The sequence below is a fragment of the Equus asinus genome, chromosome 5, assembly GCF_041296235.1.
Source record: "Equus asinus isolate D_3611 breed Donkey chromosome 5, EquAss-T2T_v2, whole genome shotgun sequence".
NCBI classification, from domain to species: Eukaryota; Metazoa; Chordata; class Mammalia; order Perissodactyla; family Equidae; genus Equus; species Equus asinus.
The window spans coordinates 6,142,560-6,167,550 of NC_091794.1; the positions used below are offsets into that span (position 1 = coordinate 6,142,560).

Sequence of the window (24,991 nt, forward strand, 5' to 3'; positions counted from 1 at the left end):
ATTATTATAAAAGAAGGAAATTACTACAAGGGATTGAAATTACCTATGCAGCAAAATTTGAATCCACTAACTTTGTGACCACAGCCAAGTCACCAAACTTCTCTGTGCCTATGTGACATCAACTGTAAAATCGGGATAATACCACTTACCTCCCAGGACTGTTTCGATGATTAAATGCTAATATTTATAAAGCACTTTGAACAGTGTCTGACACACAGTAACTACAACGTAAGTATTTGTTAAATAATATTCACTGGTCAGCCTCTCTGGTACCCCCCCCAAAAAAAGTCCACATAAAACATCAAGTTACCATTTAAAAGTTCTTCACTGAGCGTAGACTCAGAACAAAGGAAAATCAATGAGCTCCGCGGACAGTCCTCTAAGAAAACAACTGGAGGAACAGTTTCTCACACTAGAGCAGAGTTTCTCAACTTCAGCAGTGTCGACATTTTGGGCCAGATGATTTTGTGTGTGTGGGGGGGGGGGGGGTGGGGGGGGGGTGTCCTGTCCTGTGCGTTGGAGAATGTTTAGAAGCATCCCTGACTTCTACCCAACTAGAAGTCAATAACAACCCCTCAACCACCACCACCAGTTGGGACAACCAAAACTGTTTCCAGACACAGCCAGATGTCCCCTGGGAGGCAAAACTGTCCCTGGCTGAGAACCACTGCGAAATTGAACAATTTGCTCCTGTCAGCCTTTCAAGAACCTCCCTCTCCACCAGCGTTGGACACAATGAGCACCCCCTGTTCAGCGCGCCTAGGTCCATGCATATTAGTCTTCAGGGTTTTTGCTCATTCTTCAAAGAGGCTACAAGTGGTTAGTTATAGCATCATTTCCATAGACAGGGCTCTCGGTGGGTTTTCTAGAGATTACATCCTCCTCTTCTGAATTAGCTAACAGTAGCATCAATCTACCCCCATAGTCTAAGGAAAAATCAGTTCTTAGGGTAGGAACTTCTGCAGGCAGCTAACTGAACCTATTATAACACACAGTTTCGCTAGTTTAACCTTTTTTGCCCCTCCTAATTTAATTTTCTCTTCACATTTTGGAAGTATTTACCTGTCGATCCCCACATCAGCATTTGACTGAGGCAGGGGAAGAGTCATTTATTTTGGAACTCCAGCACAAATTACAATATAGGATTAAAATAAGGGGGTTGAGGGTGCAAGTATCCACTAACATTTTACTTTCTGAAATAAATTTGCTATATGTAAACTCTGGGCACTGAGCCAGAGCTTTCCACTGCGCTCACACAAGGAAGTTGCTACAAACTTGCCTGAACACTACAACAGAACTTCTGATGGCAGCACTCCAGAAAAAGCAGCATAAATGACCAGTGCCAGTAAACTAGCCCCGGTGCAGCTTCTAGCAGACTGCCTTTGGCATAGTTCTTTTCCTGGAATCTACACTGATCAAATCTTCTTAGCTCCCAGATAAAGTCTACAACGGCTTTGGAGTCTGTTGATCTGGAGAGCCGGTTTTCTGTGCATGGCATGGTAAAAAGTGACAGCTAAAAATGTCTATCAATTATCAATTCTAGACCACTACCCATACCTGTTATAAATACCATCTCTACAACTAGAACTGATCAGCTCCAGCACTCTCAATTACTCAGAAGCCTGTTATATAAGTTGGTTATGAAGGAGCTTTCAAAATTTAGAAACAAATTATTTATAAAGGAACTGACTATTGAAAACTCCTTCCATTCCAGGATTGGATTAAGTGTATATTTTTTCTGTCTACGGAGCGTTGTCAATTCTAATAGGCCTATAACAAAGAAACAAGTAAACAAGCAGTGTTAATGTAACAAATGTCAAAATGAAGAGCTAGTAGTCAAGGGCGAACTCCAATGTTTATCGACTATAGCTTCCTATTTTAAATGAGTAAATATTGAAACAACAGAAAATGAGGCCAAATAACATAATAAACCTATTAAATGCTAACAAAAACAGCAGTTTTGTGAAAAATAACTATTTTCCAAAACAAAACAAAAAAAACTAGTGAGAAGAGTGGCACTGCTTCACATTTTTACAAGTCCTTTTAACGTGCGGCCTGACAGAAGACAGACCCCCTCCTGCAGTCAATCTACTGCCGTAGCATCACGTGTCACGCAGCCCCAGGAACACTCCACCGCGTTCTTGTTCTTGAGAGACGGTGAGTGAGGAAGGCGCATCACGCTTTCGCCCCGTTCTGGAAATGATCCGGACCCTGCGGATCGTCGGCAAGGACCCCGGCGCCCCGCTCCGGGGGCTGCAGCGCCCTATTAGGAACAGCCGCCCTGCACGTTTAGGGGCGTCGAAACGGACAGAACCACGAATCCCTCTCTCCTCTAACTAAGCTAACGTGAACACGGCCTCAGTTATTTCCCGAACACTCAATCCCACATGCACCACCGAATGGGGTTAAGAGTGAAAGCACAAGGGTCAGCTGTCTGACCTCTGACACATTTAACCTCCGGGCGCTTGTAGTTTCCCGTCTGTAAAGTCGAGGTACAAAGTCGCTGCCTCACGAGGTCTCAGGAGAACCAAATGAATGAATTAAATTAAGTGCTCAGAACTAGACGTGCACGTAAACGCCTGAGCGATGCTACCTTTAGCTATAATTAATACCTTCGGCACGTCATACAATATTGAACCCGAGACATCTGCTCAGGAAAACAATGCCTGCCCAAACGCATCCGAACGCGCGCAGCCGTCACTCCGCACAGGCCCTTCACGGCTGCGTCTCTGCAGGGCCACTTGATTCAGATCCCGGCTGACAACAGAGCGTGGACTAAGGGAAAGCACTTGGGAAGACTAAGCACGCAGGGCTGGACGGCTTCTGACGCTCGGAGGCGCTAAGGCACAGCAGGAAGGGCCACCCCACAGTGTCGACGACAAAATCAGAAGCCCTGTCGTCTCACTGCCTGACGCCCGGCCAAGTGACTGGCTCTCCCGAGTTCACCTCGCGGGCCGGCGGGGCGCGCTGGACGCGGGGACGGGGCTCCCAGGCCCGCGCCCCGCCCCGCCGGCCCCCTGAGCAGCCGCACGGCAGAGCCGCGGAGCCCCCGTCCGCTCCTCCCGCGCGCGGCCGCCGCCCTGAAGACCAGGCCGGAGCGCTCGGGCCCCGCACGGCCTCCCGGGCGCCGCTGCCCCCGCCGAGCGCCGCCTCAGGCCGAGGGGCGGGCCGGCCGCCGCGTCCCCGCCCCCGGCGCCACCGCCCCGCGCCCTCCCGGCGCCCGCCCCGCGCCGGCCTCCTTCCTGTGGGAAGTGCGGCTCGGGTCGCGTCCCCCGCCCGCGGCTCGGCCGGCAGCGGCCTGCGCGGGCCGCCGGCGGGCGCCTACCTCGCCACCAGTACGTCTTGGACAGGTCGTGCCAGGTCTGGTGCCGGGTGTGGTGCGTGCCGCCCGGGCCCAGGTGCGCCGCCTCGATGAGGTCGCGGCGCCGCTCGGGCTGCAGCACCACCTCGAGCTCCGCGAAGGTCCTGCGGTGCCGCCGCCGCCGCTGGTAGTACAGGGTCCCGCCGCGCACCACGTAGCAGGCGGCCGCCTTGCGGATCTTGCGCTTGACATTGCCCTCGGTGCCCGGCGCGTACGGCTCGCGCTCGTTCGTCAGGTAGCGCAGGATGGCCCGGTAGCTCTCCTCGCTTGACATCGCTGGCGGCGGCTCCCTGAGGGCGTCTGTCAGCCGCGGGGGAGGACAGCGCGCCGGGCCCGGGCGGGTGCGACAGCGGCTGCGGCCCGGCCGGGAGGAACGGCTGTGTCTGCTCTGGGTGCTCCCCGACGGCGCCCGCAGCGCGCAGGGAGAACCGACGACTCGGTAACCAGGGGGAACTGCACTTCGCCAGCGCGCGGGCTCCGCTGGCGACTGACAAAATGGCTGCTGCACCACCGGAAGTGACGCGAATCAGGGCAGTGGGTGAGGGGACCGAGCCCTGATTGGAGCGCCCTGGCTCTCCGGCCTGATGAAGCCGGCCGAGTGACGTCAGGACTGCGGGCGGACATTTTGGAAGCGGGTAGGCCCTTCCTGCGAGATCGAAGCGGCTTTGAGCGGACATCTTAAGTCCTGGCAGTTTCCCCTTTTATTTTTCCCTTCTTTCCCACGCTCTCAGCACGTGTAGGAACTGGTAGGCAGTTGTGATCCCCTCAGAGATACCCCAGGTGTAAAGGAGTCTGGTTTTTTCCCGCCTACCTCGGAGACAGCCCACAACGTGAAAGCATCACGTTTTGAGGCTCCTAATAACATATTTTATGGACCCAAGAGCAAAGACTGCCCCATTCACATGGAAATATAGCTTCCAGTTAAGCGTTATGAAATCTAAGTTCTTGGGTGATAGTTCTAGTTTCTAAGCTTCAACTGCTGGCTCCAAACTACGCTGGGAATAGTCGAGATTTTTCTGGAATGATCAGTTTATACAGTGACGACTTTCTACATATGAAGGCAATCATGTTGGCAAGGAGTGGCTAGCACTATTTTCTTACAGCTTCATTTGCATATATCTTTGCATAAGCTTGGGGAGTTTTTTCCATTTTATACCCAACATAAAGGCCCAGGCGACTTGAACTGCATTTTCCAACGTGCGGTGTGGGTCCTATTTCAGATTTTTAGCTGGTAGGTCGGGGCGGGGGCCCTGGTCACCCCGCCCTGGGTTAAATCTATAGCGCAGACAAGAGCCAAAGGCAACTGGGGTCGGGCTGTCCTCTCCCAGCCCTGCAGTCTGCAGTCGCCGGGTGAGGTTCCTTGACCCCTTAGAGACAGGTGAATGCAGTTGGCTCAAACCCGATGCAACCAAGTCTCCGCGGTACTTGCGGGTGGGGGTGCAGGAATTTCTAGATGGCCTGGATACTTAGGGCAGCATCCGTGAAAGATTCCGACTATACAGTGAGCCCCCAGGCTCAGAGGAAGGACGGAAGTGCCAGGCCTGGGATTTACTTAGGATCACTCATTCTGCAGTCTGAGACTACAGCTGGGGAAGGGATGAGGAAATAAAGGCAGAGCTGTTTGCACCCCTTCCCCCGGGGGTGGGGCACCCTGAGATGTCCAAATCCACCCTACAAGGGCTATGTCCTGGGCCAGCACCCCCGCTCTTCCGCTGTGAAATTGGCTCCCTTTAAAACTGAATTTAATATAAAAGGTAAATAGATTTAAGTAAAATTCTAAGTAAGGAAGTTCTGGCGGTGGTATAGAAGAGCTAAATTAAAGGCAATTACCTTGCACCCAATTCAGTTTCTACTAAAACACAACCCATGAGAGCACTAAGAAGCCCACCAATACTTACTCGGATTTGCCCCTGTGCCAAGATACATGTCTTATAGGTGGCCCAATTGCCTTCCTGAGAAAAGCTAAACTTGCTGTCCTATGATAACAGGTATTCAGTGTTTTCTAGCTGTTTCTGGGCTGCAGGCTACCCAGGACTCAAGGGTAGTCAGAATTGACACTTCCACTTTATTAAGACATTTAGATCAGAAAAGTAGTGCTTTAAGGGGACAGCTTCTTCTGTGTGCAAAAATTAGAATCCGTAGCTCTGCCATTTAAGTTGGGTATTATGATTTTTTTAAGCTTTCCCTCTTCACACGTAAATTTTCCCTGTAATTTCATAAAGAAAACACTTACCACAATAAAGTTTTTTTCAAGCAAAATCTATCTTATATATTATCAGTGTATCCTGCATATTTCTTATATTGATTTTACACCTCTTTTTAGTTTCCAAGTGCCCCAAAGGGACTGTTTTATTGATGTTATCTCCACCACTTAGACCAACGCCTGAAAGAGTAATCATTAATCCCATCACCTTGGATAGAATGGAGGGCAGTGATAGCTAATTTCACCATCACCCAGTATTCCTATGTGTGAGCACGTTTCTCAAGAGGATGTGACTTGTTCCTTGGTGCACCCTTGCAGCTTGGCACAGGCATGGTACATAAGATCTACTTTTTTTAGAAGCACAAAGTCTATTCTTAACAAATTATTACTATTTTCCTTATCACATTTTATATACGTATCTCTCAACATCAGCAGGCCAGTCAATTTTGCAGCTTTAACCATGGCTGTCAAACTCCCAGTTCAACAAACTACTTTGGGAATTTGTAAGTAGACTCAAGAAATTGTGCTCTACATTTAAGCTTATTTTCTGAAGGTGCAAGCAGATTAACACAGCTGCTAGTTTTAAGCACTTTTAACTCAGCTGTCAGCTAATTTATGAATTAAGACACCAGTGAACAAAAGGCAAACTCAATACAAATCTGTGTTTATCATGGAAAAGGGTAATTTAACAGGAAAATAATTCATTAAAAAGGTTTGCTTTCTGCAGACATAAGTGATAGAAAAAAGTGCATCTTTTAGCAGTCAAGCTAGACTAAATAATCTGTGCAACATGCTAGTACTTAAAGCCATGGAACCAAAAAAGTTTTGCACCTCAGCTAAGCAAAGCTGGCATTTAACCATGTACATCTTATTCACGTCATTTTCTTAACGTCTCTCCAACTAAAAAGCTTACATTAAGAGGCATTATTCCTAAGAAAGGAACTTTTGCAAAATGCCTAGCTCTCTTAAATTCTTAACTAGTTCAGCTATTACCATGTAGGCCCAACATGCCTCTATTTTTGAGAGTAAAAAACCCATCACAACCTAGTTATAGTTAGATCTTTATTTAGAAATCTGATCTGCCAACTTAGCGTTTTCCACCAACTCGGGGAGCAGAAACTTTCACAGGTTTCACAATCTTTTGCTTAGGTGCTGCCTTTGTGGGAGCCTGTAAAAAGATAACATGTTATGTGGCATTATTCCACGCAACTTTGTTAATCACCCCTCTCATGTCCAGATTCTGTACGTAGCCTAGACCTGCTGTCCTAATTAACTGCATTCCATTCACTTCTTAAGAACCCCCCAAAAGTTAAAAGTCCACCTTTACATGAAATATAAATGAGAAACAAAGATAGTGTCACAGATTGGAGAAGTAAGGAGATACAACTAAACGCCAACGTGAGATCCTGAACTGTATCCTAAGAACAGAAAAAGGACATTGTTTTTATTAGTCGTATAAGAGCAATATTAATTTTCTGAATTAATATTTTTGAAAATCTGACTATTGTTATCTAAATTGATAACATTGAGAAAAGCTGGGTAAACTGAACTATTATTGAAAAATTTTCTGTAAATCTAGAAAACAAAAGTTACCTTTATTTTCTGTTTTCCCAATTTCTGTCTAGCACTAACAGACTTATTTGGCTCTGGCACAGAGACCTCTATGGAGATCTCAATCACTCACCCAGAAACCAGTTATGAACATTATTTCCATTACAGCCTTGCACTAAATTCCTTAAAAACTTGAAACTTTCATTCACTACAAGTGGGATTAAAAATAAATTTTCCCATTGTTTTAAATAAGAAATCCAAGACAATCCCACAATTACCTTAGCTGCAGCCATTGCTGTCTTTTTAGATGCTTGCTTAGCCTTTTTTGCTTCCTTGGCAGCCCTGTGGGGTTAAAAAATAACTTAAAGCACTTTACTCCTTAAGGGTACAGCCTATAAACAAAAGAGCTAGAGTGTTTGGGGAAAGTAGAGTTATCATATTCCTTCCCCATCTCCAATAATTTATAGGATAAAGCCAAAGGGTTTCTTAATAAATGATATTAACCACCAAGTCGGTTTAACATATATTAGAAATTGTATAGTAGATTTAATTGCATACAGAATTTCAACAAATCATTTAGATTATATTATAAACTTATGTATTATTAAACCTAAATATTTACGATTGACAATCCCTATATAGATGCAAGTATCAAAAACACAAAACATAACATCAGATTGGATTCCTGTGCTTGTAAACCCAAACATAACCTAAAATCCATCCCAACAGCTGAAATGCTCATAATGAAGGCTTCCTCACCTGATAGCTTGTTCTCGCTGAGCCTTCCTAACTTCAGGTTTCTGATTCCTCTTGGCCATTATATCAGCAAGAGATGCACCAGTGATGGCCCTCTGGAATTTGACTGCACGGCGGGTTCTTTTCTTCTGAATTTCTTCCTACAAAACAAATAGATGGGGAGCACACTTATAAACCTTGCTTCATGAATTTTGGGGAGACATTAAGTCTTTAAGGCAGGGGAAATGAAGTCTTTTAAGATTTGTATTTGTCTTACTCTCTTGGGCTGTGATAACAAAATACCAGAGTAGCTGATAATCAACAGAACTTATTTCTCTGTTCTGGAGGCTGGAAGTCACAGTACCAGCATGGTCAGGTGAGAACCCTTTTCCCATCGTAGCGAAATCATCACATGCCAAAAGGGTGCAAGAGAGCTGCATCTCTGGCCTTTTTTACTAGGGCATTAATCCCATTCACGAGGGGTCTGCCCTACGACTGCCATCACCTCCCAAAGGTCCCACACCTTCTAACACCACCACCTTGGGGGTAAGGTTTCAACATTAATTTTGGGGGAACACATTCAGACCATACCAATATTCAACCAAAATAATTCATGCAATTATTTGAAATGAAATAAAATATATTATAAAAATATATCTATATATAAAATACCACAAATGCTGCAGATAAGTGTCCCAATTATGGAGTGGTTAAACCATAGCAGACATCCTGGCGTTTTTTTGCTAAGGGAAGATTCACCCTGAGCTAACATCCGTGCCAATCTTGCCAGCACAGCATGGCCGCTAATAGAGTGGCATAGGTCTGCACCCAGGAACCAAACTCAGGCCACCAAAGCAGACTGCACTGAACTTAACCACTAGGCCACCAGGGCTGGCCCCTGGCCATTTTTTATGCTATAAAAACATAAAAAGTTTAACTAAGGAAACTGTATAGTATTTTAAAAGTGATTTTAATAAGACTGTTTACATTCAAAGAATTTACTTTTGGGAAAGAATTATGAAACATCAATCCACCTATTTTGTTTTCATAAAGTACTGTCACTGGGAGAATTAGTCAAGTTAGAAAATGATTTACAGGACTGACCCCGTGGCCGAGTGGTTAAGTTCGCCTGCTCCACTTCGGCGGCCCAGGGTTTCACTGGTTGGATCCTGGGTGCAGACACGGCATGGATCAAGCCATGCTGAGGCGCCATCCCACACAGCACAACCAGGGGCACTCACAGCTAGAATATACAACTATGTCCTGGGGGGCTTTGGGGACAAGAAGAAGATTGGCAACAGATGTTAGCTCAGGTGCCAATCTTTACCAAAAAAAAAGATGTATGACAGGTTAGAGAATGTCCAGGAATCAAGACGCAACAACTTAAACATTTGTTGCAGATTCTATATTGGAAACCTAGACCACAGTGCTTCATGATAAATGAGATCCTGCAGTGCACCTCGAAGTCCAAGAAAAATAAAAATATACTTGAAGAACTGTTCATCAAGGCAGTGATATGCCAAACATCTTAAATTTTTAAAAACAATATATAGAGAAAACAGGTCACATTTGTGGTTAACTAAAGCGCTGGTTTTACACTTTTTACCAAGATGAAATCTTACTGTAGAAAATGCCAATATTTACCTGTTTATATTTCTCATCTCAAATCCATTTAAAAAATACTTTTCTTATTGGGGTAACGAACATGTAACACGAAGTTGACCATTTTAAAGCATCTTTAAGTGTATAATTCAGTGGCATTAACTACATTCACAATGTTGTGCAACCACCACCACCACTGTCCATCTCCAGAACTTTTTCAGCATCCCAAACGCACTCTCTATACCTATTAAATATTAGCTCCCCTTTCCACCCTCCCCCAGCCCCTGGTAACCTCTACTTTGTCTTTATGAATTTGCCTACTCTAGGTACCTCATAGAAATGGAATCATACAATATTTGTCCTTTTCTGTCTAGCTTATTTCACTTAGCATGACATCTTCAAGGTTCATCCCTGCTGGCTGGTCGTCAGCTTTTTAAAGCCGGATGATATTCCACTGTATGTATGTACCACATTTTGTTATCCATCCACTGATGGGACATTAGGATTGTTCTCACCTCTTGGCTATTGTGAGTAACAGTACTATGAACATCAGTGTACAACTTATCTGTGAGTCCCTGCTCATAATTCTCTTGGATCCATACCTAGAAGTGGAATTGCTAGATCATAGGATGATTATTCTACTTAACTTTTTGAGACACCAAACCATTTTCCACTGTGCCTGCCCCATCTTACATGCAGAAACACACAAGGGTTCCAATTTCTCCGCATCCTCACCAATACCCATAGTCCCCCTCCCTTTGATAATGGCCACCCTAATGGGTATGTCAAATCCACTTTTAAATTACATTAAAAATAAATTTCTCCCTCCTCTAAACATGGACAATGCTTAGTAACGTCTTTCACCCAGGAGATGCTCCATAAATATTCCAAGCTTCCCGAACAGTAATCCTACTGCCACGGCACTCAAACCTTTCCTCAAAAATCTCCTTCACCAAAAGAGCACTTCAAAAAACACACGCAGTCCTCCTGACAGCAAGCTAGGACGCTGGCAGACTCCACTGATAGCTACGTTAGGACTACTCCTATAACGTTATGATCAAAACCGTAAAAACTAGTTTCCACCCGCTGTAATGCCTTCAACACCTCCCCGGTGCCCGAGAACCCGAGCGCACTTAACGTCATGTGTGACTCCGGCAAGGGCACGCTTTCCAATGTCGACTGCGCATTTACTCTGGCCTAAGCCGTCTAAGGAAACCGCCTCTATCAATCATGTCCCTGCCCTGCTCGATCGATGCCTTATGTCTAACAGCACTTCCACATCCCGTCTCATTTAATCACAACCTTACAGACCAGCAACTGACGCTCCCAAGTCCAACAACTTGAGAGGCAGCCCCTCAACACCAGAGCGCGGGGCACTCACCGACTGTCCCTTTTTGTGCTTCCTTCTGTAGAGCACAGTCCAGTTGATCTGCCGGGGATTCCTCTTGGAAAGGAACGCCGACTCGCATTTTGCGTTAAGAAACTGGAAAACCTGTCGTGACAAGTTCAAAGCAGTTACTCACTCACAATACAAAGCAGAAGAGGCTGAACTTGAAGCCCTGAGCGAATCTATATCCTAGTCCTCTCCTCTCCTTTCACGAAACTGAGGCCACAGAGACCAAAGGTCTGTGTGACCACCTGGCAGGTAAGGGGGAGGCGCCGCGAAGGCCCCTGCGCCTGGTCCTGCCTCCGCTCGAGATCGGGCAGGCGGACGGAAGCTCGGACCGCGGGGGGTCCTGGGAGGCGTCTCGCTCCTGTCCCTCCCGTGATACTTGGGCCCATACAACAGCCGGCCACGTCGGGGGCCCCCTCCTGTACCCCGAGACATCACAGTCACGCTCATTTCCGACCTGACTCACAGGGCAAGGCTCAAGAACGGTTCGCCTAAAGGCTGCCGATCCTCACAAGCACTGCACGCAGGGCCCCGAGGCAGGCCTCTCGGGGATAAGGCCCACGCGGCAAACGAACCCGCCTACACGAAGCGGACCGCTCCTCCCCGTCAGCAGCACGAGCTGCGTGCAGCCGACGCGGCCTCTCACCTTCCCGTCGGTCCTGGCGTAGCGCCTCCCGTGTCCCGGGTAGATCTTGTAGCCGCTGAAGCTGCACAACTCGACCCTGTAACGAAAAGCGAAAGCCCATTAAGGAGGGTGTCCACGGCAAGGAGACGCCATGCCCGGGACACCCGAAAGGCGCTGCGCCCGAAGATGGAGACGGATGGGATCCAGGGCTCCGGCTTACTTCATGGCTGCGGCCGCCGAGGAAGAGGAAAGATGGCGAAGAGAAGGAGAGGATCATGGGAAGGCGCCTTATAGGGTCGGGGCACTCTCCTCCCCCAACGCCCTTCGCTGACCCCGGCGCTCGGCGATGGCGTCACTCTCTCCCGCGACTGATCTGGGCTTTCGCCGCGGCCGTCGTTCTCGGGAGGAACTCGCGGGGAGAGGCGGAGGCTCCGGGGCGAGAGGGCGGTGGCGGTCACACAGGCGGCGGCTGCCGGTGTCGCAGTCGTGCTCTCTCCTGCGGCGGCACGTCCTGCAGCCGCGGTCCCGCTGCAGGGGTCGTGAACCCTCCCTCTTGTAGGTTAGTGACCCACAGACCAGTCCCCGCAGGTGGAACTTTAAGTCACATTTTGCCTTCGGTGTTGGCCCATTATCTCTACCTACAGAGCTAAATTTTAATAGTTTCACCATTTTCAGAAAAGTAATGACATCTGAACTGTCTCCCAGGCCGTGCGAATCGAATTGTGCGTGATGGCGCTTTGTATTAATAATAATTAACATTCATTGGGTGCTGTGTTTGTGCCAAAGCATTTACCGCATTAGTTCTTTCAGTTTACAAAACCCCTATTAAGTAACCGGTCGGGGAAGAGCAGGGGGCAGGGCTGCCGCCTGTCGCAGCCCGGGGCCGGCGGGTGCGCGGAGAGGGGCGAAGCCCCCCCCGGAGGCCTGGAAAAAGGAGCGTCTCCGGAGCCGTTCTGTGCTGCTAGATACTTCGGCATATGATGGGGAGTGGCAGGAGCTAGTCCTGGATTGTGTGGGAGGCTGGAGTACTGGACTAGGAAACGGAACTGTAAGGATTGATTTATGCCATCCATATAAGCAGCGCACCCTAAAAAGGTTCTGCACTAGGTTGTTGAAGAGACCTGGGAAACCCAACGAGGGGGCTGACTAAAGTCAGGAAGGCTGTACCGTTATGCTGGAACCCGTCTCAAGAATGCGTTAACAGCGATCTGCAGGGAAGTGAAAAGGAAAGCAAGGAGTTGGAATTTGACAGCTTGGCCAATTCTCTGCTGACAATACCTAGTGCACTGGAACACACTGTCTAAATAGGCCACGGGCAGGTGGATGCCTCAGGCTTCTGTGCCTTGATGAACTTATCAACTCCGACATTCCTCCAACTCTCTTTGTTTTAAATCACTGCTGATTGAACATGTTTGATCATTAAACAAAAAAACCTTTCTGGAATAATCCTGGCTTCTACAAGCTCAGAGGCACAGCTGGATGTGAGTAGAGGGTGGAGCCAAGATTTACCTTCAGGAATTTAGTGCTGCTTGCTCCACAGAACCCCAGAGTTTATAGTCCCTTCCCAAGGGTTTTAGAAAGATTTTTTTCTATTGGTTTTCAAAATTATGTTTGGCCTAACTAGCTCTGTGGAGGGAAAGCGGGAAAGTGGGTTTCAGGGATATCAGCTCTTTTCCGCTTTCCCAGAGGGCATTCTGAGCTGGCATTTCAGGGTTATTTGTAACACACTACATGTGTCACACCTTAAATTATGCTCAACCAGTTTTAGAATAAGAAGAAATTATACAGAAACCCCCAAAAGCATCTTATATAATGTCATAAAGCACAGTTTCCAACACCATCCCATAAATTTTTGCTGACTTTATCATTACGTTCTCTTTTATAGGCACAAAGCTCAGCTGCATTCCATTTTCTTTTATTTGTGGAGCAATACGGAACCAAGGTTGGTGCTCTTCTCAGCCTCTGTATACCTCCTGAGAACAGAACATTCTTCACCTTTTATACATACTCACCTGCTGTATTAGTTTCCTGTGGTTGTTGTGACAAATTATTGCATTTCCATTAAAACATTGGACATGTATTCCCTTTCAGTTCTGGAGGCCAGAAGTCTGAAATCATAATCACTTGGCTGAAAGCAAGGTATCGGTACTCCCTCCAGAGGTCTGGGGCAGAACATTTTCCCTACTTTTCCAGTTCCCACCCAGATAAGCCCTCTTGAATTCCTAATGCATAGAAACTGTGAGAGCATAAATGTTTGCTGTTTTAAACTACTATGTTTTGGCAATACTTTGTTAACATAGCAATAGATAATAAGGAGGTGAGGAAATTGCAAAGATGGGGACTTAGTGAATAGTGGTATCATTTGTGAAAAGAGGACAGATAAGAGGAAGGAGCTTTTTTGTGGGGGAAAGGGTCAGTTTTGGGAAGACTGAGTTCAAGATACCCATAGGACATTGAGGTGGAGCTGTGGAGTGGGAAGTTAAACAAGTTCAAAGGAGCGTTTGGAATGGGATGTATTTTGGGAGTGATGGACCTATAGGTGATGGTAGAATGTTTGTGGTGACGTCACCTAGTGTCACAGGTTGGCTTCTCTAGAAGTACTTACTGAGACTGAATTTAGGGTGCAAGATATTTATTAGGGATCAAGTCCTGTGAAAGGAAGAGTGAGAAAGCAGTATTAGGCAGAAGAAGTTAAATCCATCACTGGCCCAGCTAAACCTGTCAACCCTGCAGGAGCTGTGGAACAATTATTGTCTGTCAGAGTATCCTGTGTTGGGCCAAATGATCACTCCTCTTTATACTCCCACTTTGCTTAGTCACCAGATATGGGTTGCTCTAGAGAGGTCACGACCTAAGTGGGATGGTTCTCAGTAGCTGAGCCAGACCCTGCTGACAGCTGGAGGATGCTGCTGACCACAATGCCCATTGTTGGGCAGCATCCCTTGCTTGAAGAGGGATCTAGCTAGTGCATCTCTGTGTTTACCACCCCTAGAAAGAGTAACTAGTGTGAGCCAGCCAAAAAGAATCAGAGAAGAACAATATTTAAGGGATAGGGGAATGGAAGAAAAGAGAATTGACTAAAAGGCTGAGCAGATGAGGTCGAATGAAACAGACATCCATGGTGGTGATTTCATGGAAATTATGGAAGAGTTTTTGTCAGTGCTAATATCCACATACAGTTCAAGTAAGACGAGGACAAGACTGTGTAAACAGGAATGCCTTTGGAATGACGTAAGCACCATTCTTAGTGTTTTCTTCCAACAGCATTTCCAGTTCAGGTGTGGGAGGGAGCCTGCCTTTTTAGAATCGACCACTATGGTTTTCAGCAGGCTGGTTAATCCCAAGACTCTCAGGCATTCACTTCAGGGAGGGATTTGAAAGAAATGCCTAGTAACTAGATTAGAATATAACTAGATACAAAAATTATTCATCATTAATAATTATGAGGCTTTCTTTAAAATTATGAAGCATTATTAAAATTAAAAGTTAAAGTTTTCTTAAAATTAAAAGTTATAAAGCATTCTTTTAAAAAAAATCTAATGAAGGCTTCATGTGTAACTACCAATTGTATGAAATATAGGGGACAGAGAAACATATGAAATGACTCCACAGGGATGCTGTTGGCATCTATCGGATGGCTTAATTTCTTCAACAACATGTAAATTGAAAGGAGAGAGATTAGAAGTTATGGACAGGACCAGCTACTTAAATAATTTGCAGGGCCCAGTGTAAAAGGAAGATGTGGGGTCCCCTTTTCAAAGAGCAGGAAGAAGATGCCCTTAAAGGTACTAAAATATTGATGGGGTCAGCCCGGTGGCGCAGTGGTTAAGTGCACACGTTCTGCTTCTCGGCAGCCCGGGGTTCGCTGGTTCGGATCCCGGGTGCAGACACAGCACCGATTGGCAACCCATGCTGTGGTAGGCATCCCATATATAGAGGAAGATGGGCACGGATGTTAGCTCAAGGCCAGGCTTCCTCAGCAAAAAAGAGGAGGACTGGCAGTAGTTAGCTCAGGGCTAATCTTCCTCAAAAAAAAAAAGGTACTAAAATATTGAGTTATTTACTTTCTTCTGCAATCTATGTCTCGACCTTTCATGGTATTTTCTTCAGTTGCTTAATGTCATGCTCCGTTGGGCAAGGATATTCGCTGGGGGCTGATGCAGCCCCTCACGGGTACCCAGGGGCCCACCCTGTGACTCAACCGTGTGCTTGAACGTGCCAGGCCCAACATCAACATGCTGTGCCTCCGAGGGGCAGGAAAGTCATGTCAGCCATCTCCGTCCACTATCCTCCTGGCCCAACCAAGAGTGACTGGTCAGTCTCCTGGGATATGTTACCTATCTGGATCCTGGATGGAGGTGGGCGATCAAGATGCTCGCAGAATGCACGATGGTGCGGCCAGCTTTGGAAAGAGGGTAGGGTGACGGGGAGGCCTGAGTCATGGGACTGTAGAAACAGCGGCCCTCTAGACCCTGTCGCTAGAAAATGAGGAGGCAGTAGGAAGTGGGCCCCACAGAGAGCTGAGATTCCAACCCTCAGGCACAGCTCTGTTGCCCCATTGTACTTCACTTAAAAACAAATTCAAAGATACAGTTATTAAGACTTTCAAGATAGCGACTGGAGAGCGTTACCCCCCGAGTATGGGTGCTCCTGAGCAAGGGGCCCTGTTTGACTGCACTGGTTGCACACCTTGAAGCTGGCTCTGCCTATAGAATAAAAGAAATTTAAGAGCCTCCTCAACCAATTGCAACATATGGATCTTATTTGCCTGATTTGAACAAACAAGCTGGACAAGACATAGGGGTAATTTGAATACTGATTGGATTTTTGATGATATTAAAATGTATTATTAATCTGTTAGGTGTTATAATTGTACTATGATTATGTTTAATCAAAAAAAGAGTTCTAAAATTTCAAGATACATACTAAATATTTACAGTTGAAATAGCATGATGGCTGGGATTTGCCTTAAAGTAATCTGAGGGAGGGGCTAGTGAATAACGACATGGATGAAAAAATGATGGACCAGGAGTGGATAGTAGTTGAAGGTGGGTGTTGGATGGGAGAGTTAATCAAAATAGTCTCTATAGTGTTATGTACTCTTTTAACTACTTTTCTGTGACAAAAAGTTTCAAACAGTTATAATGTGCTTTGGGATTGAAAGGTTTAAGTGCCACAATTCACTCCTGAAAAACAGGAAGAGTAAGCACCACCTGTATTATTTTGTAATTTAAAAAATTATTAAAGCAAAAAAAACTTTATACAAGAATATATATATAGCAGGTTTATTTAAAGTAAATAGAGGAAACAGTCTAGGTGCCCCATCAAAAGGTGACTGTATCAGCAAACTGTGACATAAGCACTGGATTACTCAGAAGGAAAATGGAGTGAACCGTTGGTTTACACATCAACATGAGTCCCCAAACACCGTGGTAAGGGAATGAAGCCTAACGGAAGAAAGTACATGCTGTGGGATTCTGTGCATGTCAAGTTCTACACCATGCAAAACTAACCTACGGTGGAAAAAAATCGGAACACTGGGTGCTTCTGGGTGGGGGGAGGGTTCAATGGGAAGGGGGGTAAGGGAACTTTGTGTTAATAGTAATGTTCTATATCTAAGGGTTTGGGGTTAATTATCCAGTTTGTCAAAACTCAGGGAATGTTCATTTAAGATTTGAGCATTTCACTGTAAGTAAATTCTACTTGAAAGAAAACTGTAAATAAATACTGAGCACTAGTTAATGAAATACCCGCTGAAGTATGTAGGGGGAAGTGTACTGGTACATCAGAAAACAAGGTGGATGGAGGGCTCGATGGAGAGAGATGCGATAAAACAAACACCACGAAATGTTGATAAGAGGATCAAGGTGGTGGGTTTATGAGTGTTCACTGTAAAATTCTTTCAAATTTTCTGTGTGTTGGAAATTTTTCATAATAAAATTTTGGGAAACTAAAGGGAGCCACCTTCTGGAAGGAACTGGTATTACTGATTGGCTCACAAAGGGAGAGGAGCTGAAGCCCGGTGTTTTTATGATTCAGGGTGTAATAACTGCTTATTGTTTTCACATATTCCGCTGGTTCTCACTCATGCGCCCAAGCTGTCTTCCTTGGCTGGAAATCTTTCCTCCCTTTTACTCAGATTTTACTTCCCCTGGAACAGAGGTCTGTAGACTTTCTCTGTGAAGGGCCAGATACTAAATATTTTAGGCTTTGTGGGCTAAGAGACAAAATTGAGTGTATTATATAGATACTTATATAACAAGAGAGAAAACCAATTTCTACAACATTTTCCTTGATGAAATTTAAAATAATAATATGGAGTACAAGTTTTTGTAAGACAGGTCTACTAAACAGAAGAATGAAATTCTTTTTTGGGGTGGTGGAGGATTACATTTCTCTCTTTTTTTCTTTTTTTTTTGAGGAAGATTAGCCCTGAGCTAACTGCTGCCAATCCTCCTCTTTTTGCTGAGGAAGACTGGCCCTGAGTTAACATCCATGCCCATCTTCCTCTACTTTATATGTGGGACGCAGCATGGTGTGCCAAGTGGCACCATGTCCGCACCCGGGATCTGAACCGGCAAGCCCCAGGCCACTGAGAAGTGGAACGTGCGCACTTAACCGCTGCACCACTGGGCCAGCCTTTAACATTTCTCTTAATTAGGGTTCAAAGCTATTCCCTATCATCAAAGTCCATTGTGAATGTTCATGTGTTAATCCTGATTTGCAATGAGATTTTTATAAATTTCATCTCTGAAAAATGTCTTTTCACCCAGATAAATATTGCCCAATACAGATATCAATCCAAGGGTATATGATTTAAATTGAGCATATTAATCTCTTGTAAGGCAATTATAGAGTTATAATAGATTACTCTCTTGATATCTTTCTTTTAGCATGTCAGATTAATAATTTCCAATTGAAAGGTAAGTGAAAGCTCCTCAAAGCACAGTTAAATGGGTCTTGAAACAGAAATTTCCTTTGTATTTGTATTGAGGTCTCTCAAATACTGCTAAAACCATAATTTAAGCTAAAAAATATAACCCCCCAAATTTGTGTGAGAATGGAGACCTTCCTTTATGTTTTAACTTGTGAATCAACTAGTGTTAGTAATTGTCAAAATGACCACAGAATAAACTTGCATCTAAGTACTGTTTTGTAATTTTACGTTGAGTTCATTAAGAAGCAACATCAAATGATGAAAATTAGAAAATTAGCAAAAATGAATTCTAAAGCCATCCACTCAGTTTTCCATAAAAGTGGTTAAGGGAGATTCTTCTCATTTAGAAAAATTTCAGTCTTGGCCCTGAGCTAAAAAATAATAATCACAATAAAATGTTATCACTGGTAAGTCATCAAATGCAGTGAGATAGGGCAAGTCAGAATATTCAGCTGCTATTTCTGACAAAAATTCAGGGACTAATGATGGTTAGTCCACGGGAGCAAATGAAGTTTATTGTTGACACTGCTAGCTCAATAACATGGTTGATTCACGTGTCTTCCACAAAGTACCTGTTCATTGATAACACGGTGATGTTGTAACCATAGGCTTTAAACACCTTACATTTTCACAGGTGTAAATCTGTCAAACTAAGCCTTTTTCTCTTTACATCATGAGTTGTAATGCGGCCGAGCAAATTCCACTTCAGGTGTTTGAATTAGCGTTTTCTCAACTTCTTTAAAAGTTCTCACCTGTTTCATGCTGCCTATTCATAGAGGCTAATTCTTCAGTCACTTCCCACATTGACTCCTGGAATAAACGGGAACAAATGAGTGTCAGTAACACCTGTCAACACATTAAGAGCCAAGGAAGCCATTCAAAATAGTTTGCCTCCACTAAATAATTTAAATTGACCTTTGATGTTGTTCCCAGTGTCCTCAACACCTTAAGCAGCTGTTCTCCCCTAAGGCTATGGTCTTAAACAACACCATTTCTTTTTTCTGGGTCCATTTCTTCAGCTGCTGCAATCAGACATTTAGTTAGCACACCATGAGTGATCGCCTTTCCTTGATTGGCTGACAGATGAGCCCTTGGAATCTGGTTGCAGCCTCATTTTTTGTGAAGAAGAAATTCTGCTATGATGAGATATTCTATTTAATTTTTCTAACCTTTCTGGCTGTTTTCTGTGATTTGGAAAGATTGTGACAACTGCTCGGTCTGGTAATGTCGACAAATGTATTCCTTTAGCACAGGTATAGTTTCGTTGCATAATGAACATAATGCTTTGCCATCTTATTTGATGGTAAAATAATCCACACTTCACTGCACCTTAAAGATGGGATATTTTAAGACCACTTTTTTCTTTGTCTTGATGCGATAAGTATATGCTGTAATAAAAAAATAATATGCACAGTATGGTGGTGTACCTGGCACTCAAAATGCTGTCAAGTTGCGGGTATGTCACTGTGATTTGTAGTGTGTAGCAGCACTGTGAAAGTCATAAGAGTGCCACACATGGTCTTGGTCATACTCTGTTGTAAAAACAGCCATGGACAATAGGTAAACAAGTCTGGCTATATTCCAATAAAATTTTATTTGTGGACACTGAAATTTGTATTTCATATAGTTTCGTGTATCATGAAATATTATTCTTTTGACTTTTTCCAGCCATTTTTTTTTTTAAGATTGGCACCTGAGCTAACAACTGTTGCCCATCTTTTTTTTTTTTCTGCTTTTTCTCCCCAAATCCCCCCAGTACATAGTTGTATATTTTTTCAGTTGTGGGTCCTTCTAGTTGTGGCGTGTGGGATGCCACCTCAGCATGGCCTGATGAGCGGTGCCATGTCTGCGCCCAGGATCTGAACCAGCGAAACACTGGGCCGCCAAAGCGGAGTGCAGGAACTTAACCACTCGGCCACGGAGCCAGCCTCTTTCCAGCCATTTACAATGTGAAAACCATGATTAGCTGTGGATTGCACAAAAGCAGGTGACAGGCTGGATTCAGCCCACGTGCCATTGTTTGCCAACCCCTGCCAGAGAATGTCTACATAAAGTAGCCTCTTCTTTTTCTCAGATACTAGCTGATATCTAGGGGAAAAATACAATAAAAATGTTAGTATCTCATCTTAAGATGGCTGTCTCTTCTATATTCATTATTTTGGCCCTGGCATTGCATGCTTTTTAGGGTTGACGCTTTTCAGACTATTCTGTCCACCTTCCTGAAATCTTGTTGCTTTGGAGAACAGAGGGCCAGCCCTTTGCATCCTGAGGGGTGCTGATGTCCGTCACTGGTTCCCCGAACCTGTTTGGTTTTCCTCTGCCTGAGAGAGCTTCCTATTTGCTCACCACTAATTTCTGGGCAGAAGCCCAGCTAGAATCCCCTTAGAAGAAGGCAGAGTAGTCAGCCCCTTCATTCATATATTTCTGTAGAATTTTCTTGTTGAAATTTTCTAACTTTAGTTCTAAACTTCTATTTGATTTACAGACCACTTTGATAATCTGAAAGAGCTGCAGCGCGCCTTCTAGACAAGTGCACAGACAAAACACGTGAAACTATCCGTGTAGAGCCTTTTGCACTGTTTGGTTTTTATTATCATGTGTGTAACACCTATTAAAGTAATAAAAGCATAATTCAATCGACCTTTCATTCTTATTGTTTTCTGATTGTAAAAGCATATATGATTTTAAAAAACGTTCAAGATAACAATATGACAAATGCATGGTGAAAGTTTTGATAATCCTACCGTTAGAGCTCCATTGTCTAATATGGTAGCTCCTGGCCACATGTGGCTACTGGTACTAATGAGCTAGTCCTCTTTGAGATATGCTGTAAGTGTAAAATATACACTGGATTTCTAAGACTTAGTTAAAAACAAGAACGTAAGGGGCCAGCCCCAGTGGCCTAGTGGTTAAGTTCAGCACACTCTGCTTTGGGGGCCTGGATTTGGTTGCCTGGCATGGACCTACACTGGTCTGTTAGTGGCCATGCTGTGCTGGCAGCCCACATACTAAAAAAATAGAGGAAGATCGGCATGGATGTTAGCTCAGGGTGAATCTTCCTCAGCAAAAAAAAGAACATAAAATAGCTCATTAATACTTTTCATATTGTTTACATGTTGAAGTGCTATTATTTTAAGTATATTGGGTCAAATAAAATTATTAAAAATTTAATCTTTCTTCTTTTTAAAATATGGCTACTAGAAAACTTAAAATTATATATGAGGCTCACATATTTCTGTTGGACAGTGCCACCTTAGCAATAATAAAAAATCACTAGCTTTTATTGAGTGTTTGCCACATGCTAGACACTGTTTTGGGTTCCTAACATGATGTAATTGATCGAATTATCGAAGTGGTGATGTGGATTGGGAATTATTATGGCCATTTCTCAGAGGGCAGAGCACAGAGTTTAAATTACAAGTCTGAGATCATGCAGCTGGTAAGTGTCAGCACTGGGACTCCTCCCTGGTATGGCTTTGGAGCCCAGGCACTCCTTCAGCATGCTAAAGACCTCTGTGTTCCAGGTCTCCATGTTTCAGAGTTTGTTGAAATTTTCCATAATTGTCTCCATATATAATTGTTTTTAAAAACCTGGATCATAGCATACTTACTTTATTGCAACACGCTTTAAAAAAACCAACTTTTACCTCAGACATCTTCCCATTAACCAGATGTGGTAGTTAGTGACTGGCAAAGCAACATCACCCCTCCCTGTCTCATTGGAACGTAGCTGTTCACGGGTATTCCTCCTCTCGTGGGTTCTCCTCATTCTCATGCACTTCAGGCTCCTTGTTTCCCTCGGGCCTTTTTGTTAGCCAGAGACACTGTAGTCATAATTTTTTGTCTGTTGTCGTCATGGCACAACTGCTTTTTATTTCATATTCTTATAAAATGTGATATTTTGAATAGGCAATACATTCATATGACTTTAAAAAATTACATAAATGAGGTCAGTGAAAATTTTCTCCCCAATCCTGTCCTCCATCAATTTACTTCCCTTTCTTTTTCTGCTATGGACTGAACGTTTCTGGCCCCTTCCTCCCTCTACCCAAATTGGGATGTGGAAGCCCCCATCCTCATTGTGATAATGCTTGGAGGGGAGGCCTTTGGGAGGTAATCAGGTCACAAGGGTGGAGCCCTCAGGCATGATATTCACGTCCTTAGAAAGGAGACAAGAGAGATGACCCCTCACTTGGCCATGTGAGGATATAGCAAGAAGGGGCCTGTCTCCAGCCAGGAAAGGGCCCTCACCACACACCAAATCTGCCTGTATCTTGATTTTGGCCTTCTCAGCCTCCAGAACTAGGAGAATAAATGTTTACGGTTTAAGCCACCCAATCTATGGTATTTTGTTAGAGCAGCCTGAACTAAGACAGCCTCCCTTCAGGTAACCACAGCTAATAGTTTCCTTCCAGAATTTCTTTTTTGAACACAAAAACCTGAAAAATACATATAGATAGTCTTAAGAATATACATACTCGTAGTTTGCAAAATTACTAAATTTGTTAATACAACCAGAGAAATAAAATGTGCAGCAATAGAATTTCAAATTAAATTGTCAGAAAAGCTAATATATGGTTGCACATGGATTCAAAATTCTGTCCTTGGATAAATGACGTACCTCTTGTTGGGTTGCCAAAAATGAGCATATATTATAGTATATATTCTAAATATATACTAATATGTATTAGTATATATATTACAATATATACATGCAATATTTGGGACATATTTATATGAAAAAGTTTTTCTTTTTTTTGTCTGAAATTCTAATTTAACAGAGTGTCCTGTATTTTATCTGGAAACAATAAGCTCTTGGGATCTACTTGCATGGATTTTGTGAAAATTAGAGCAAAGATGTGTAAAGTAGTTGTCACAAAGCCTAGCACATAGCAAGAGGTAATAATGATAAGGAAAATTATTGCTCATTTGGGGCTTCTAGATAACCCATGAATAGATATTTCATAGTGGCCGTCTCTCCTTCCATGTCATAGGTCATAGATAAGGGAGCAGGACCATGAGAATCTACCAATGAATACTAACCAGAGAAGAAAACATTTAGTTTTATGCACCTTTCATGTAAATAAAGGTTTTTTATTGTAAAAAAAAAAGGGCACATTTTTGAAATATATTGTGTCAAAAGTCTTTATATTAACTTCTTAGTTTTAAAACTTTAAGACTTACTTATTATAAGAATTATTATACTAACTTCTTTCAAATCTAAGTTCTCATGCCAATTAGAAAACCTCTTTGTTTTGTCAAGGTCAATTGCACCGCCGACAGATGCTGTCCAGTTCCCCATCTACCTAGTCTCTTAACTCTGTTATCTAAACTTGGATATAATATCCTCCTGAAACCACTCTGGTAAAGGTTACCATCCACTATTACAACAGTCTCTTCCTCCCCCATTCTACTTTTCAGTTCACCCTTGTTATACGAGCAATTTAACTTTTCTAAAACACCAGTTTCATTTTGTCAGTCCCTCACTCAAAAACACCAAATGAAAAGCAGTGGAATGAATGGTGGGAAGTAGGGTGAGGCTAGATTATGGTCGCCTTTGAAAGTTGAATTTCAAGGGGCAAGGCTTTGAGGAGGGAATTAACACATGAGAGGTGTTGTTTTACTTAGATCATGCCAGCAGCAGTGGGCAGATGAACTAGAGATGGGGGAGAGGAGTCAGGCCATCAGCTATTGCAGAGATCAGGTATACTGAACTGATAGGAAGGAAAATCTTGTTTGTGGGGCCTGGGCCTGCCAAATAGTGCAACCTCGTTGAGAGGTTCACAGTCTCGGTCAGTAGAATCCTCCAAATTGATTGGAGCTTGCAGAGTTTAACATGTATACAAGTTGAGGCAATTTAGTTAGAATGTAGCAATTTAATTTTAATTTTTTTTCCTGAGGAAGATTTGCCCTGAGCTAGCACCTGTTGCCAATCTTCCTCTTTGTTTCTTTTTTATGTGGGATGCTACCACAGCATGGCTGCTAACAGACGATGTAGGTCCATGCCCAGGATCTGAACCCAGGCCACCAAAGTGGATTGGGCTGAACTTAACCACCAGGCCACCAGGGCCTAGCAATCTGATTTTAGATGTAAAAGCTGTATCCAAAGCACAAAAGAATTTCTGCGGTGTGATTTTAAAGGGTTCTGGTTCACTTGGGCACGTGGGACTGGGCCCTTAAATATCTGGCCACTCTCTTTAGGAGCCGTGACTATACTTAGTTAACCACATCAAAGGAATTCTTTGGCCCTTTCCTCAGGATCCCAGGTCAGATGAACCAGACAAAACTCTGGTTCTGCTATTGCTGTAAACTTACAAGAATCTGTGCTCCTCAAGTACTCTCTGGGCTCCCAGGATCCCCCTCCCAAGACATTACCCTGCTAAATTGGAGAGAGCTGTAAACGCTTTCCCCCTCCCTGAGCTGGGGATTCCTCCATCCTCACCAGCCATTCCAGGCAGGCAGGATTCAGGCTTGTTTTGTTCTTACACCTATACAGTAAGACTGTGCTTTCTAGGCAAGGGGTCGCTTGGTTAGGAGAAAAAAACTCCTAGTTTTAATTCCCTCTTCAGAACTAGGAAATGTTT

The 24,991-nt window shown here is 44.1% G+C and overlaps 2 protein-coding genes and 1 long non-coding RNA gene across 6 annotated transcripts in view; 1 reads left to right on the forward strand and 2 right to left on the reverse strand.

Annotated features, from left to right (window-relative positions):
• The window catches only part of ZBTB11 (zinc finger and BTB domain containing 11), a 28,801-nt gene extending 23,185 nt beyond the window's left edge, over positions 1-5,616 (reverse strand). Inside the window, exon 1 of one of the 4 annotated variants that reach the window (XM_044771682.2) lies at positions 3,326-5,616. In XM_044771682.2, coding sequence (XP_044627617.1) covers positions 3,326-3,635 — 310 coding nt within the window. In that variant the 5' untranslated portion in view covers positions 3,636-5,616. Of the gene's footprint in view, positions 1-310; positions 3,081-3,325 lie in introns of those variants that run through there. The other 3 variants (XM_014853235.3, XM_014853234.3, XM_014853236.3) reach the window with 3 other exon arrangements.
• A 996-nt stretch (positions 5,617-6,612) lies between these two features.
• RPL24 (ribosomal protein L24) lies at positions 6,613-11,966 on the reverse strand. The gene is made up of 6 exons (XM_014853237.3): positions 11,691-11,966; positions 11,492-11,567; positions 10,834-10,944; positions 7,875-8,011; positions 7,394-7,457; positions 6,613-6,732 (listed from the first exon to the last, which is right to left on the reverse strand). Exons 1-6 carry the CDS (start codon positions 11,693-11,695, stop codon positions 6,652-6,654), a joined length of 474 nt encoding a protein of 157 aa, XP_014708723.1. The 5' UTR covers positions 11,696-11,966; the 3' UTR covers positions 6,613-6,651.
• Positions 11,889-21,047, forward strand: LOC139045217 (uncharacterized). The gene is made up of 3 exons (XR_011503138.1): positions 11,889-12,029; positions 13,356-13,412; positions 20,893-21,047. It is a non-coding gene; the product is annotated as an uncharacterized lncRNA (long non-coding RNA).
• Positions 21,048-24,991: the final 3,944 nt, after the last annotated feature.

What these genes read in the sequence shown, in the direction of transcription:
- RPL24 (XM_014853237.3), bottom strand. An exon ending in ACGCCAGGACCGACGGGAAG is followed by an intron (nt 10,945 to 11,491) that starts GTGAGAGGCCGC and finishes TTGTCACGACAG; the next exon opens with GTTTTCCAGTTTCTTAACGC. An exon ending in CAGCAATGGCTGCAGCTAAG is followed by an intron (nt 6,733 to 7,393) that starts GTAATTGTGGGA and finishes ATCTTTTTACAG; the next exon opens with GCTCCCACAAAGGCAGCACC.